General features: G+C 46.1%; 1 protein-coding gene across 1 annotated transcript in view; it reads left to right on the top strand.

The window, feature by feature from the left end:
• Positions 1-15,596, top strand: part of LOC146798344 (WD repeat-containing protein 20-like) — a 116,441-nt gene that overhangs the window by 28,055 nt on the left and 72,790 nt on the right. Inside the window, exon 2 of the mRNA XM_085625607.1 lies at positions 2,911-3,093. Within this exon, the coding sequence (XP_085481733.1) occupies positions 2,911-3,093 (183 nt within the window). The remainder of the gene's footprint in view (positions 1-2,910; positions 3,094-15,596) is intronic.

Below are 15,596 nucleotides of genomic sequence, written 5' to 3'. Positions count from 1 at the left end.
AAATTTCTTTAAAATAATTGTGAAAAAACGAGATAGCACATCACGTGTGCAACACCAGAGGAACTTACTGGTTAATCATCACCAGTTATACTCACGTTTTTCATCATTGGTCGCTATCTCGCAAAAATTATATAAAAATTAAAACCAAACTGCATGCTTGCAGGCCATGTAATGATGGACCGACAAGGGAACGAGACAACACTCGTCCGGTTGGATACGCAAACTGGGACAACACAAGTGTCCTTCATGTGTTAACAGGGCTTATAATAGAATAGAGTCCCTGTTTGACGTGGTGGATAGCTGGTATGAGGGGCCTTGGCTACTACCGGTCACTGTGTATACCAAACAAAGGTTCAGAAAAGGTGAATTAAGATCTCATGCCCTGAAGAAATTGCCACTACTATACACAGGCAATGAAAGATGTCGGTCCATCATTACATGGTCTGCAAGCATGCAGTTAATTTTAAATATGAGGGTGGTTCTTTTTAAATTAATGAGAAAATAGGTCTAGTATGAGTAGGGACAATACCTAAGAAATATGAAGGGTTGTTGTTGGGGTAGAAAATGAACTCCCACTCCTACTCAAAAAGTTAAAATAATGTATTGCCCTAGATGATCAGGTCTAATTGGTTTTGTTGTTCACCTACAGATGCGTCATCCGCATCCTCTTCGGTGGATTTGAGCGCTTCCCAAGCTCTCGCCCTTTCCAGGGCCTTTTCACTCTTCATGTGATTTGCTATTTGTAATCTAATCACCCCCTCACACTCAGCCCATTTTAGGAATTCTGCTTTCCACTTTGTGATGCTAGGGCCCTGTTTCGCCTTCCAGTGTGTGGTGATGTTTCTCTTGGCCAGGAGCAGACCCAAATCTAGAAATTTACTAGTAATTTTGTTCTTTGACGTATGGGGAAACCAGTGTAAGATACAGTAAGCCATGGTTGGTTCTAGCTCTCTATCAGTGAGGTCTGACAGTATTGTTGTTATATCCTCCCAATAACTGTCAAGGAACGAACAGTCCCCTAACGTGTTTAAAATCTGCGCTTTCTGCATTACATCTCGGACAGGTGGCTGGCTGGGCCGGGAAATATGCGTGTAGTTTTGCTGGGGTAAGATATGCTCTGTGTAAAATATGGAAGTGCACCAATTGAAACCGCGCATTCCTCGTGCTCTTCCAGGCTCTCTCCACTAGCTCTTCCCACACCTTATGTGGGATGACCTCCCCTATATCAGTTTCCCATTTGAGCTTCAGGGCAGACGGGGAGGGTAAGGATTCCAGCGTACTGCGTCTATAGAGACATGTCACTGATTTAAAAGTGCCTGCTGCCAACACTACATATTGGCAGCCCATGGAAGTTGATGGTTCTGTAAGTCCCCCACCTCCGTGCTTCCTGATGGCCGTAGTGAGGGGCGTGTACTGTAGGAAATCACCCCCTGGTAAGTCATAGTGGGTTTGCAGATCACTAAACGGGATCATGGCTCCCTCCTCATAGAGGTCCCCCAAAGTAGTAAGCCCCCGCTGCGCCCATGTCTCCAATCTCTGCCAGTTGCCACTGTGTGGCAGGGCCATGCACATTATCAATGGTATTTCCGGTATATAGGGGCACTTAATAGAGGCTCTCCACAAATATCAGTTCCAGCATTTTAGTGCTGTGGTAAGTTCCAGGGTGGGGGTTGTGGTGTTGACCAGGAGTCGCAGTATAATGCGGGACAACAACAACAGAGGCCCCAAGTCCTCCCTGGGCTCTTCTTCTACCTAGTGGCCCTCGCCATCCATTGTGTGAGCCATTGAAATTGGGCTGCCAAGTAATAGGTCTCGTAGTCTGGGACCGCTAGACCGCCCTCTTCTCTTGGCCGCATGAATGTGCTGAGCGCCACCTTGTGTTTGCCCTTGCCCCATAGGAAAGCTGTGATCATGGAACGGAGCTGCTTGAAGTACGTTGCCGAGATCCAAATTGGTAAGGTCCTGAAGTAATATAGAAGCCTCGGGAGGGTTACCATATGTGCACCACACTGCTTTATAGACAAATGACTATTACAGCTCCGCCAATTCTGCTTCACTCACTCGCACCACACCAGCATACATTTTGGAATCATTAAGTTAAAGTTTTCTTAAACATACCACACCTTCATGCACATATCAACACGTCACAGCTATTTACCTGGCTAATGATGCAGTCTAGAAAAAAGAAATTCTTAGGCAAGTTTATGGACTACTGCCACCTAGCTCAATGAAAAAGCTGACGTCCTTTGGCTTTGAGCATAGCAAAATATCAGCTAGCAGGCTCAGCCTCTTGTTACTTTCATCTTTTGTAACATAAATCATTACTACATAAGATATTTAACAAATTTGTAGTCCCCATACACTACTAATTGATGCTAATTCCAAAAGGCCACCCAGATTACAAAAGGTATATTGTTTTATGCTAATGATATGAGGCACAATCCAACTGCTGATACTAAAAACAAGCATTGGCAATGCCGGTAGCGTTAGGTTATGATTGCACTGACAAGCAATACCTAAAAATGCTGTACGTTATTGACTGCCTCATCTCTGCTACTGAAAAACATCATAAATTATCTAGTTTTCGAAGACACTTTAATAGCACTACAGTGCCATTTGTTTGCCCTGAAAGTTCAACCTTAGGCAGCTGGAAAAACAAACAAAAAGATCACAGCTGTGAATCGTAAACACTTTTTTTGTGTAAGTACACAACATTTTGTGCTAAGATTGAAAAAAATACCCCCTTGTCAGATCTGATCTTCTGTTTTTATATGAGAATGATAATTTGTTTCCTTATAAAAATGTCAGTTTTCACATAATTAATTTTGTTTCTTGTTTTTTTACTGTATCAATCTTATCTTCAATTATCACTAGCTCCTCTTTTGACGCATTGTGTACTTTCTCCCACAGGCCATTGACCTCAATAAGCCCATTGATAAGCGCATCTATAAAGGCACACAGCCTACCTGTCATGATTTTAACCAGTTCAATGCTTCAACTGAGAGCATCTCATTGTTGGTGGGCTTCTCCGCTGGACAGGTGCAATATCTGGATCTGGTCAAGAAGGAAACCAGCAAGCTCTTTAACGAAGAGGTGAGTTTGTGTGTGCAGGCATGCAGCAGGGTGCATTTGCTCAATTTTAAAACTTCATAAAAGGTTATCCAGCGGTTTCTGCTACCCCTAGCATAACCTCTCACCCAAAACCTATATTTACTTGTATCATTACTGTTTGTCAGTAGATTCGTTTTCACTTTTTCACCTATTCTGTTTACCAACCTGTCCACAGAAAAGACCATGCTATTACTACTGACATAGCTGATGTGTAAACTTAAACAATCTACCTGCCACTTCTAAATAGCAGCACTACATTATCTTTCATAATCTCTGTGTGTCTGCACCTCTGCCGAAAAAATACAGGGCATTTCATAATTTACTGTAGCTTAAACTTTAAAGGCACAAATACCTTCATTTTGTGAACCGGGGTGGGTAATGTGACAGTTCTGCCATTAGTGAGTAAATTGGGTGTAGAAATTCTCCAAACCTCATGTATGATGTTCACTGTATTTCGTATTTTCAGTACATCTTTAAATGTGATTCATCAGGTGGTCACTGCTGTGTGTGCATTGTCTGCTTTGTTTGAGTGTGGGATTCCAGGATGTCATTCACATTAATTGTGGTGATGTAGGTAAATGTTAGAACCCTTAGTTCATCTGGTGAATCACCCTGAGACTTTTTGTGTCGATTTAACCAGGTGTCAAAATTGTAACTTCAGCTGTTACCCCCTACTCTTTCCACGATTCAACTATAGCCAGAGATGCAGTGGTCTTCCTAAAGTTTACAAGTTTAATACGTGGCAGTGGATATAATGAAAATAACTTGAACCAATTTATTGTCTATGATTCCAAGTAGGGATCTCCTAAATACCTGGAAAAAGGTTCTTCATTTCTAGCAGAAGTCTGCTCCTCTGACATTTTGCAGGTGCATAACGGGCATAGATAGCAGTCACCTTGCGTCGGGCAAGGCATCTTCATATGCTCTTAGTGGACTACTGGTCTATCACATTTAGTTCGGCACGCAAGCTGCAGAGACCACTGTCATTATCCAACTGGTCTCCAGATCAACTCAAGCAAATCTTTGCTGAGCAAACAATTCCGTTTCATGGTACTGTATACCAACCCCTAAAAAGTTGTACTCCTCAAACTTTATCCTCAGTCCGCTGCAGCCTTGAATTAATGTCAGGGCGGGGTGCCACGATCTGGCAGAGAGGAGCACTAAGCATGTTCTCACAACACAACAAGCAGAAAAAGTTGCTGCGATGTAATGAAACAACATAGTGGCTATTTGCCATCCTGCACTGGGAAATCCGAGCCTCTTTTGAATTGTATTCCCCTGGCTGGAAGCGGCTATCAGTGGAGGGCCTCTAAATGTTTGCCAACACCTCAACCCAGTTGTAATAAAGTTTCACACAAAGGACATTTTTATGGTGAAATGTCTGCCATAAGCATGTTGCAGATAATTTATTTGAGTGCATATTTAATTGATAAATGTAAGCTCAAAATGTTCATATGCCAAGTGGCCCCATGTCTTGTGGAACATATCTTCTGCTGGTCCTAGAGTCTCCTCTTTGAAGAACACTACATCACAATTCATTGACCCTCCAGAACCAAGCTACTCTACTACCACTCATTGAGAATATGCTTGTCCTTGACCCTGAATAGTGCTCTGTTGCCTTTTGGCTAGGTATGAGTTATATAAATACCATATACATATATCCCGATATTTTAGCTTGCAGTGCATTGCATTTTATGACTTGTAGTTTCAAATTTAACGTTCTTATGGGCTAAAAAATCTCAGCATACAAGGTGCTTTTTGCTAAATAGCTAGGAGTGACCGGAGGTCCTGCATATGACATAGGGCCAACTTTCAGCTGGGTTTGATCCATTGGAAAAAATAGAAGGCAAGAATGAACATACATGTTTATTTCAAAATTTCTTGGATGCTCTTGAAAGTCATTCACATATTTTGGCTCTTTAGCTAGCAAAATATTTTACATTTCACATAAGGGATTTATTGTAAGAAAATTGAAAACGATGATTTGCACTAATCTTTGAAAATGCTTCATTTCTTGACAGTAATAGCACTCCTAATACTGCTGACACCACTCTGCATTATTTTATTCATTTAAATAACCTTCCCCTGTCAGCCAAAATACCATCCATCTAGTCTGGCTCCCCGGTTGACTCTGACCCTTAAAGATTTCTAGTCCTTTAAAGATGCCTTTGGCTCAACTGTGTTAAAGATCTTCAATTTATTTCCTAGTACCGGTATTGTGCCTGCTGTACTGAAACATGCAATTGTGATACCTCTACCCAAAAAAAAATAGTGCCTATCCACAGATTCTCCTAATTTTCGAATACATTCATTAATTACTCTGCTAAGATTACAGAATCCACTGTAAACATCTCCGCTTTTACTAAAAAAAATTATGGACATTTAGATGAAGCACTAGCTAGAATCAGGTCCAGTCATTAAACTAAAATCATTGTGCCAGGTGCACTTGACGACCTTTGGAGTTTTATGGACCGAGGTTAATCGGGGGTAATTGTACTTCTTGACTACTTGATCAGATTTAATACAGTCTCTCACGTCCACCTCCAGCAATGTCTCCAGTAGGTACTGATGAGAAGCGTAGCGTTAGACTGGTTCTCTTCTGTCCTTCAAAAGACTTCTCGAGTTGCCAAACATCTACCGCCTCAGTCGTCTTTCCATCCATAGGTTCCGCTCAGAGCCCACTCTATTTAATCTTTAGCTAGACCCACTTCCTCGTCTGATTAAGAATAGGCATCTATTGCTGTGCTGATGATACACATCTGGTCTTTTCCTTTAGTACAGTCTCTGACTCCGCTCCCCTTTAAAATCACCTAAGCTAATGCCTGGGGATATTAATTGTTAGATGGACAGCAGAAGAATAAAACTAAATGCTGATAAAACGAAAGTCATTACTTAGGTACTGCAGTTCCCAGTATTGATACTTGGTTGCCATCCTGCATGAACAGTGCTCCCACTCCAGTTAGTCAGTCCTGCAATCCAAGCATTTGACAAATTTGTCAACAAATTTCTAACTTCTTGTTCCTGTTTTCTGCTCCTCCATGTTTTAAAGAAGATGCTCTCCAGGCCTAATCTGCAGGAAACCAGTAGCTTTGACTCTTATCTCCTCTAGAATGGAATAATCGAATGCTCTTGACTCCGGACTCCCCCAATTATCTAACAAATTCACTACAGCAGATGCAAGATGCAGCAACTTGCTTCATCTTTGATCTTCCTCTATCTGAACACACATCACTATTTACATCTTCACTGGCACCCCATAGGCACACACATTCTTTATAAAACGTTATGCATTTGCCATAAGGTGTTTCCCACAACAGACCTTTCTTTATTCCTAAGTGCTTGGTAATATACAATCCAACTTTCTCTTCAGGTGCCAATATTTTGGTCATACTGCACATTAAAAGATCACAGGGTGGTGAAAGATCCTTCAGTTTCTTAGATTCCAAAAGATGAAGTTCTCTACCACTTTCTGTTGGAAACGTGATTGAAGGTAAGTAACTTGTTCTTCTCTTCCATGAGCTAACCACTTCTGATGGATCCTTCTAACCACAGATTCCTCGCCTTTAGAATATCTCCAGCTACCTGACTGGGTCCAGAATCTTTCAACACCATTGCTCCTGCACTCTGGTAATTGGCCTCATGAGACTCAGTGTTTACTTTGTTCGACTCTGGGTGTGACAAACAGAGCTGCATTGAAGTGCCACCCCTGTGCACGAGCTTCAGTTTATTTATTTCCACACATTTGAATGTGGTGCTGGAGCTCCGCTCCTACTTTATCTTGTCTATTAGCAAGTGTCTTTTTCTTCAAAAAATGTGTTCAAACAAAACTACCTATGTCCCCTCCAAAGACTGCAGGGTTAAAACCTTGTCGGAACTGTTGCAAACAATTGCCTGTGCACACCCACATGAGGTATGTCTTTGGTGGTTGGGTACGGGGCACGACTCCAAGTTGTGCGAGGGGAGCGCTCTTATGAACTCAAAGGTGTTCTGGGATCGTGACGCTTAGCTGTACATGTCTGATCATCGGCAGAAAAAGACAAGAAAGTCCATCTCCCACTCAGTCAAGGGTGCAGACCTGTTTTCAAAGCGGAAGCACAAGAAGGCCAAGCAGGACCTCTCCTCATGACTGAGAAGTCATCAGGGCGTCAAGATGCCACTTGGTCTCACTCCGAAACACCTTCCAAGGAGCAAATTCTGCAATTGTTTGTGAAGCACCCAGAGTTCCTCATGTAGTCAGCAAAGTTGCAACATATTGGGGCTGTTAAAAAGGCTATGCTGCAAATCTTTGGCACTCTTCTGACTCCCTCTGGCGTGCCTTTGGGTTCTAAGGATCCATGGAGGCCTGCAGTCTGGTTACTGCTGGCAGATCTGTCTTCAGTATGGTGTGTGCTTCCCAAACCTGTCGCGGGTACCACACTGACTTCGAAGCAGGCTTTGACTCCAGTGCCAAAATCCACATGTTCGTTTGTCCAACCCCAGTCCTGATGGTTCTGGGTGGAGAAATCTTTACCTATTCCAATGTGACTCCGAGCTGAACTTGTCCTGGCCTCAACCGAGGTTGCCACCAAAGTCAGCCAGCCTTTGAAGATGACCATGGGATGATGAGAACTATTTACTAACTCATTCTGATGACAATTTTATACATAGATTTACATGAGGCCAGTGGATTGGACATGTCCCCAGATACTGGGCTGGTGACCCACTGGACCATCAACGGAAGCCACTGCTCCTTTTGCTTTGGTGATAAAACTTGCAGAAGAAGAGTTGTACTTGCAACTTTCTTCGTGACAGTTAAGACAAATGTGCTTTCAGAGGTTTTGCAGGATGGACAAGCTTCCTCTGAACCTTCGCTACTGTCTAATGAGGCCCTATCCAACACCTTAATGGGTACCTGGTTAAAGCTTTATGCTTGGCCACTGGTGAACAGGCAGGTAGCCAGATTTCACACGCCTGCTCCAGACAGCCCAGATTTGATTTGATGCTGTATCCTACACAAGAAACTCTGGTGGTATAAGCTTCCACTTCATCCAATTAATTCCCTACAACCCCCTCTGGCCCCTGATCGAATCAAAGAGAATTGAGGCATTCGAGAAACAGATGTTCTCAGCCAGCCTATGGTGGGTAATGCCAGCTGCCTGCTTGGGTGATATACACATGCTCTTTGGGAAGATCTCATATACAGTTCCTGAAGAATCCAAGATGGTCAGGAGGTGGCAATAATGTGCTTCATCACCGTGCATGGATGAAACCTGGATAATTTTTGTGGACGTGCATGCATCCCGCATGGTTATGCCTTTCAATGGATTTCGCCTATTGGGTGAAAAGGCTGATACTGGCCTGGAACGCTTCTAAGAGTGTCCGGCCGTGATGAGTTTCTTTGGCTTCTCAACTCCTGCTAGAGTTTTCCGAGTAGTTTTGTTCCAGGGTTTGGTGTACAGGCAACGCTGCCCCAGCAGGCACCCCTAGTTATTTCGGGGTTAGGGACGAGAATAAGCAGACCTCATACAGACCATGAAGGGCAACTACATTCCCAGTGCCTTACCCTTGTGACGTCAGCCTTAAAACTGCTTAAGTTTGCCCTTAGTGGTGCACTGCCACCGTATAGGAGGCAGGAGCAGACGTTTTTTTCAAGGATGGGCAAATATAACATCTGGCAAATGGATCCTATAGATCTTGCAATGGTGCTTGCTATGCTTTGCCATTCTTTATTTTTTATTTTTTTATTTTACCATTTCTTCATTGCGATTTTTTTGTAATGCACTAAAACAATTGTAATAACGTACAAAACACCCCACCATGTACCTCATAAACACTATAATAAATCCGATCCCAATATGGAATAATAAGTAAAGAAATAAAGGTGGGTTAGAAGAGTCATCACAGGCAGCCCTGGGAAAGTGGTGGTTTCCAGGGCCGAGAACAACATTTTTAAAATAGTCCCTGGGAAGTGGTGGGCCCCGGGCCCCACACCTCAGCGGGTTTGGCCTCTGTAATCACCTGGCGAGCTTGCTGATGCCTTAGAAAGCAAGCTATAATTGATTGTGAGGTATTCTGTCATGTGGCACCTCTCTCTTGGATCCGATGTGCCCTCTGGAATTCCAACGGAGGTGTAAAAGCCAGTCCAGTAAGCGCTAGAAGGAAAACAGAAAGAAAGCTTTCCAAGTCTTTAGCCTCCACATCTTCTGGCACTCCAAAACAAGCAAACATTAGATCTGCCATCTTCAACTACTTTTAACTTCTTGCGCAGATGCCACACCTCACTCCTCATGTTAAGACTAATTTCCAGTGTGATCCGTCTCATCGAGTCGCTTATGCAAAGGTCTTATCTCGGGGATTTAAGCTAATCCGCTGTGGAGTTTGTATCTGCATGCATTTGATCCTTTGTTGTCTTTATGCTTGTAAGTTCTCTATAGGTGATACCTGCCATCTTCAGAGCATCAGGCTTCGACGTGCCTGCTACAATGTCTCTGAGAAAAGCTGACTGATAGTCTTGCCCTTGGACATCAAGTCAGTTATCACAGATCCAAGGCTAACAGTTGGATTACTAAGTGTCTTGAGCAGTAATATTATGTAATCCACTTGCTGTATTAAACTTTTAAGGCTAGATCACTTGACTATTAACCACAACAAGGTTGCCAGCTTCAATGGTGAAATAAATTGAGAGAGATCACCTGGAACCTCCAACATCACATCTGGAATCTGAGGGACCTAGTAGTCCGAGTACCTTAAAAAGAAATTTAGAGACCACTATCCAGTTTTCTTCTGTTGCGTGGAATGAGCCTAATACACAAGTGCAGATGTCTAAGGAGTGCTCCAGTCCACGTCGTCATTAACCAGCCACTCCAAGCCAGCGCCAGTACAAATATGAATATATATTGCAAGCAGTTACTGTTCCCCCAAAGAGTTGTGGTGGGCCTTTGTACATAAAACTGTCTCGCTGTACAGGCGCTCACTGGAGGAAAACATCCAGCTCCAATGGTTCTGTGACCTCAAAAGTCCTCATCTTGAGCACTTTGACATCGGCGCTAAATTCGCATGGATGCCATCAAAAAACAACAGGAAGGACCAAGAGAAGCTCCAACCACTGCACCAAATCCTCAGTAAATCGGGTCAAAACATCAGTACAGCTTAGCATGGTCAATGCAGGTGGGAAGCACAGAGAGCTTCTATATTTTCCAAAAGGGATTGCCAGGCTTTAGCGGGATGCTGCCATTGCTCTGTTGTATCTACAATGCCACTTGATGCCACGTCTGCAAAATGACCATTGCTGTACTCGTGGAACTATGTCAATATCTGGCCCCTTTGTCCTCCTATGTTTTTTTATTATTTTTTTTTACAACAATTTTTATTATGTCAATTGTCAAATACAATGGAGAGCTCTGTAACCCAGAGACAGACTTCCACATGATACACAAGAAGTATTGCATTGACTTTTAACATATACATTATGCAAAAACTGAAATAATAAAGAAACAACCCCCCGCACTGTCTTTGCACCACACAATTAATAATACAAATTCGCCCGCACATAAAGAACATTATCCGCAGAACCACAACTGCACAATTGAACTCTCAACTGCCACATCCTCACAGCAGGGGGCTCTAGGTCCAAACCCCGATATGTCGCCCACCTCTTCCAGATCTTAAAATGTTTCAACGGGCACCCACGTGCTTGGAAAATAGGAACCTCCAAACCCATATTGAAATCCAAACTATTTTTCCATGCCGAGAGCAAAGCTGGGGCCCCAGCCTTCCACTTACGAGCAATGTGCCAGCGTAAAGCCCAGTAGCATCAGATGGCGCTTATAAATATTTCCCCCCACCCCCTCCATTATATGTAACCACACCAATTTTGGGGAATAAGGGAGCTCCCACCCCAATACCTCAGCAAACCAGGCCAACCGCCCAGCCCCCCCCCCCCCCCCCCACCCCCCCCCCGCCGGCCAGAACCTTTCGAACACCGCGCACTGCCAAATTGTGTGAAACAGGGTACCATCCGCAGAGCCGCATCATAGGCACACCGGGGTCTCTATCAAACCCACCCTCAGCAGCCTGACGCGAGTATAATATACAGAGTGAAGATAATTAAATTGGATCAACCGAAGGTGCATGGCTATCGCCGCTCCTCGAGGGGACACCAGCGCTTCCGTCCAGTCCTCCTCATCCAGGGGACCAAGGTCATCCTCCCACCTCCCCCTAAGTTTATCTAATGTAGTGGGACAATTTGTCACCAGGGTTTGATATATCTTGGAGATTTTATGGTCTTGTAGGTGCCCCATAAATAGTTTAGCTTCAACTGGACTGAACTCGAGGAAGAGACTCCAACTCTGCAACGCTGGGAAGAATGACATGTCTAAACTGCAAGTATTTTAAAAATTGTGTTTTCGGCATCTGATATTCATTCTGGAGGTCCTGGAAAGATTTTAAAACCGTGCCCCGCATATCGTCCCCTAAGGTAGATATCCCAATGTTATCCCATTCTCTGAAACCCCGCAAGTTGTGGCAATCTACCTTTGGACCAAAGGGGAGTCTCCCTTGTCAGCCTGCCCCACCACCCCATCCTGCGCAGGGCCTGCCTCCACACTTGGAAAACTACCCTTGTGGTGGACGGCAGTGTCTTGCGAATAGAAGCAGAGTATAAGACTGTGTGTAGGGAATAGGATTCCATCTGGCACCGCTCCACTGCATATGCAGGAACAGAGCGATCCCCATACCACCATTCATTCAATATCAGGAGTTCTAAGGCCGCGTAGTAGGACTGGACGTCCGAGGTGGCTGGCTCACCACAGTTCTTCGACTGAAAACACGTCCGTAGCGCTGCTCTGGGGGCCCCTCCTACCCAAAGAAACTGTCCCAGAACCAAATTGACCTGGCGGAACCAAGACGCCCTAACAGGGAATGAATAATTCTGTAGCTGGTAGAGCAAACGCGGCAACGAGACCATTTTAAAGATGACTGACCTGGAAGGGAAAGGGGCATATGAGACCAAGTTCTCAATTCGTCGCGCACCCGCGCCCAAACCGATGCGACCTTACGGTCCCAGGACTCCCCTGACCGGACAGAAAAACCCTAAGATATTTAATACCGACCGCGGTAACCTGCTCCGCAGAGGCCCAGGTACCCAATTCCACCTGACGCCCCAGCATCCACAGCACAGACTAACTCGCGTTCCTGAATAGACCGGAAGTCTCCCCGAATATTTCCATAATACCCAGCAATCTGGAGCCCGTCCTATTGACGTTGGTCAAAAAGAAAAGAACATCATCCGCAAAGAGCGCGATGCGGTCTGATAGTCCCTGTACCCATTCAGAGCCCGCCACTTGTGCGTCAATCTGCACCCAAGCCGCCAAGGGCTCCATCGCGAGGGCGTAAAGAAATGGCGACAGTGGGCATCCCTTACGGGTGCCCCGTCCAGTAGGAAAAGTGAAGGAGGCAGCACCCGCAACCCAGACCGAAGCCGTGATATGTATATAAAGAAATTTTAAGTAGGCCAAGAAGCGTGATCCCAAATTCAAATTATCCAAGAGCGCAAAGAGGTACATCGAACTAAGGGAATCAAAAGCCCTATCCATAACCGCCAACAGAAGAGCCGCTGGCACATCCAGCCTCCGAATCCTGTCTATAGCTATATGCGCCCGCCGAATATTGACCAGCGAGGTGATATGGGAGCGAAGGCGAGTGGCCAAAATCTTGGCCTCAATATTTAGCAGTGAAATGGGGCGGTATGAAGAGTGTTGGTCCGGAGGACGGCCAGGCTTTTGGAGCACGACCACCTCGGCGTGTCTCCAGTCCCGCGCAAGGCACCCACGCTCTCGCGCCTCCTCCACCACCCGAAGGAGATGGGGTCCCAGTTTCGAAAAATATCTCTTAACTCACCAGGGAATTAGCGGGCCTTCCCAGAGTTAAGTTCCCCTAATGCCGTACCAAGTTCCTCCACCGTGGGCGGGAGATCTAATTCCGCCCGAGACTCATCTGAGACAGACCGGGGCGGAAGATCCAAAATAAATCGGCAGACCATGTCTTCTGACAGGGACTCCCGTGGGGCATACAGATCAGCATAGTAGTGCGCGAAGCTCTCCACTATAACTGAGGGATCTCCCAATGCCCTCCCATCCGGCCCCAAAAGCCCAGGGAGAACCAGGGAACTCGCAGCCCCCTGACACAAATGATGGAGCAATTTACTGGACTTATCGCCCCATTGATAGATCCTACTATGGGACGCGAACCGAGCAACATCCAGCAATAAATCCACGTTCGTTTGTCTCGCCACTAGCAACTGTCGACACGCCATCCTCCCTACCTGTGCATTCCAGTTCGAACATTTGGGCCTCCGAGCGCACCATGGACTCCTTCTTAGACCGCCTTGCCGCGGAGCAATAAGATATGTCCACTCCCCGAATAGTAGACTTCATCGCTTCCCGCAACGGTCGCCCACGTTTAGATCCAGATATCGATCAATGGCCTGTCCCAAATGATCCCTATACTGGTCATCTTGCAGATGCCAGGGGGAGAGACTCCAACGAAAAGGTGGCCTCGCAGGACTAAACCGTTGCATGAGCGCAACTGGGAAGTGGTCAGACAGACCCCTGGGAAGGATCTCCGGATCCGTCACTCTCCCAGCCACTGCAGCCGGTACAAAGACATAGTCCAATCATGAGAACGATTCATGCACAGCAGAGAAATATGTATAACCCTGCTCCTCCACATGCTGTCATCGCCAGGAGTCCACCTAGCCCCGACCCGACACCAAGGAGTATAATTTAGTTGTTTGTCCAGCAGCTGGCGTCCCCCCCCCCCTCGTCGCCATCTATTCCGAGCCCCATCCATCATATAATTCTAGTCACCCCCCACAGCTGTCACCCCATCCGGAACATCCGCCCACAAAGTCATAATACGTTCAGCCAATGTCCAGGACAGGGTGGGAGGGGCGTAGACACTACCCAGTACCACCCGTTCCTCATAAATAGAGCCTTTGATAAAGACATACCTCCCCTGGGTGTCTGCCCACGTCTTGGAATGAACATATGGGACCCTGTGATGGATGAGAAGAGCCACCCAACGGGAACCCCTCGTGAACCCAGAGTGGAAAACCTGGGAATTCCCATATCTCCGTAAGCAAAGCGCTTTGGCCCCAATAAATGTCTCCTGCAGCATAAGAACATCAGCCTGATAACGCTTAGCCTGGTTAAGGATAGCCCCCCTCTTTACTTTATCCAGTGTCTCCCTGACATTCCAACTCACAATCCCAAGGGCCCTGGCAGTAGGCCGTTGGCTAACCACAGGGGCGGACATCCAGAGAAACAATCAACACAATGAGCAGGACCTGCGGTGACATGCAAATACACAGCGGCACGTAGCAGCAATATGACAGTGCAGTGAAATCAAAACAATCCCCCAAAATGTAACAATTAGAGAAAAAAACAGCTGAAGAACGGCTAGAAGACCTGCAAATAATGAACCAGAACAAACCCACAAACCCCGAACCCCCCCCCCCCCCCACCCCAATACTTCAAAACCACTGAAGTATCTGTAGCGGTGAAGGCGGCATGGTGACCCCAACGGGAGCCCCCGGCCCACCACCACCAATGGATCCTCATAAGCCCCCACATGAAATATGGGCTGTCCCCCGGACCGCTAAGGCCGAGGGGGAAAAGTAGCCCGAACATATGCTTTGACAGCCTAAACAAATATGTACGTATTTTTGTCCACCACGAAAGTCCCGAAGAAGTTACGAGGCTGTCTTCCCCGAGTGGGGTACCGAGGCCAATCTACTGGCATCACTATGGGACTGCGAGCGGCGTCTGGATCTTGAGCCCCTGTTCCCTTTAACTTTAGGTGGGTTGCGGGTGGATTTACTCATTGACTCCAGTCTTGGCGGTGTATGCGAACGCACCCTTACTGTCTCATCTGTCCTTTGAAAGATGTCCTCAGGGGAATCAAAAAACAGACCTCAGCTTAGCAGGATACAGGAGAGCGTATGGCAGCTTTAAGTCACGTAGGCGGGCCTTCGCCGCCATAAAGGATTGGCGATTCTGCTGAACCAGGCGAGTATAGTCTGGAAATATAAGGATCTGAGCATTGTCAAAATGCAATGGTTTCTTAAGGCGGGCTTGTGTCAGGATAGCGTCCCGATCATGATAATTTAGGATTTTTGCTATGACTGGTCGTGGATGAGCTCCCGGTGGCGGCTTCTGCATGAGGGCCTGATGCGCCCTCTCAATGATAAAGCAATTAGACATAGATTCTGGGGGAAGCCAACTGACTAGCCATTTGGGCTGTTCCATATCCCCCACCCCCCCCCCACAGCCCTCCGGGAACCCCACAAAGCGCAGATGCTTCTCCGTGCCCTCCCTTCTGCACCCTCAACACGAGATGCCAGGCCCCTAGTGAGGGTCACCAATGATGCTACTTTTTTTGCAATGTACTGCCGAGTCCTCCACACCAGAGACCCTGTCTTCAGCCGCTGTAATGTGCTCAGTAGCGTT

Source organism: Triturus cristatus, chromosome 9 (genome assembly GCF_964204655.1).
Source record: "Triturus cristatus chromosome 9, aTriCri1.1, whole genome shotgun sequence".
Taxonomy (NCBI): Eukaryota; Metazoa; Chordata; class Amphibia; order Caudata; family Salamandridae; genus Triturus; species Triturus cristatus.
The sequence above is the reverse complement of the archived record's forward strand: the minus strand, read 5'-3'. Positions and strand labels throughout refer to the sequence as shown.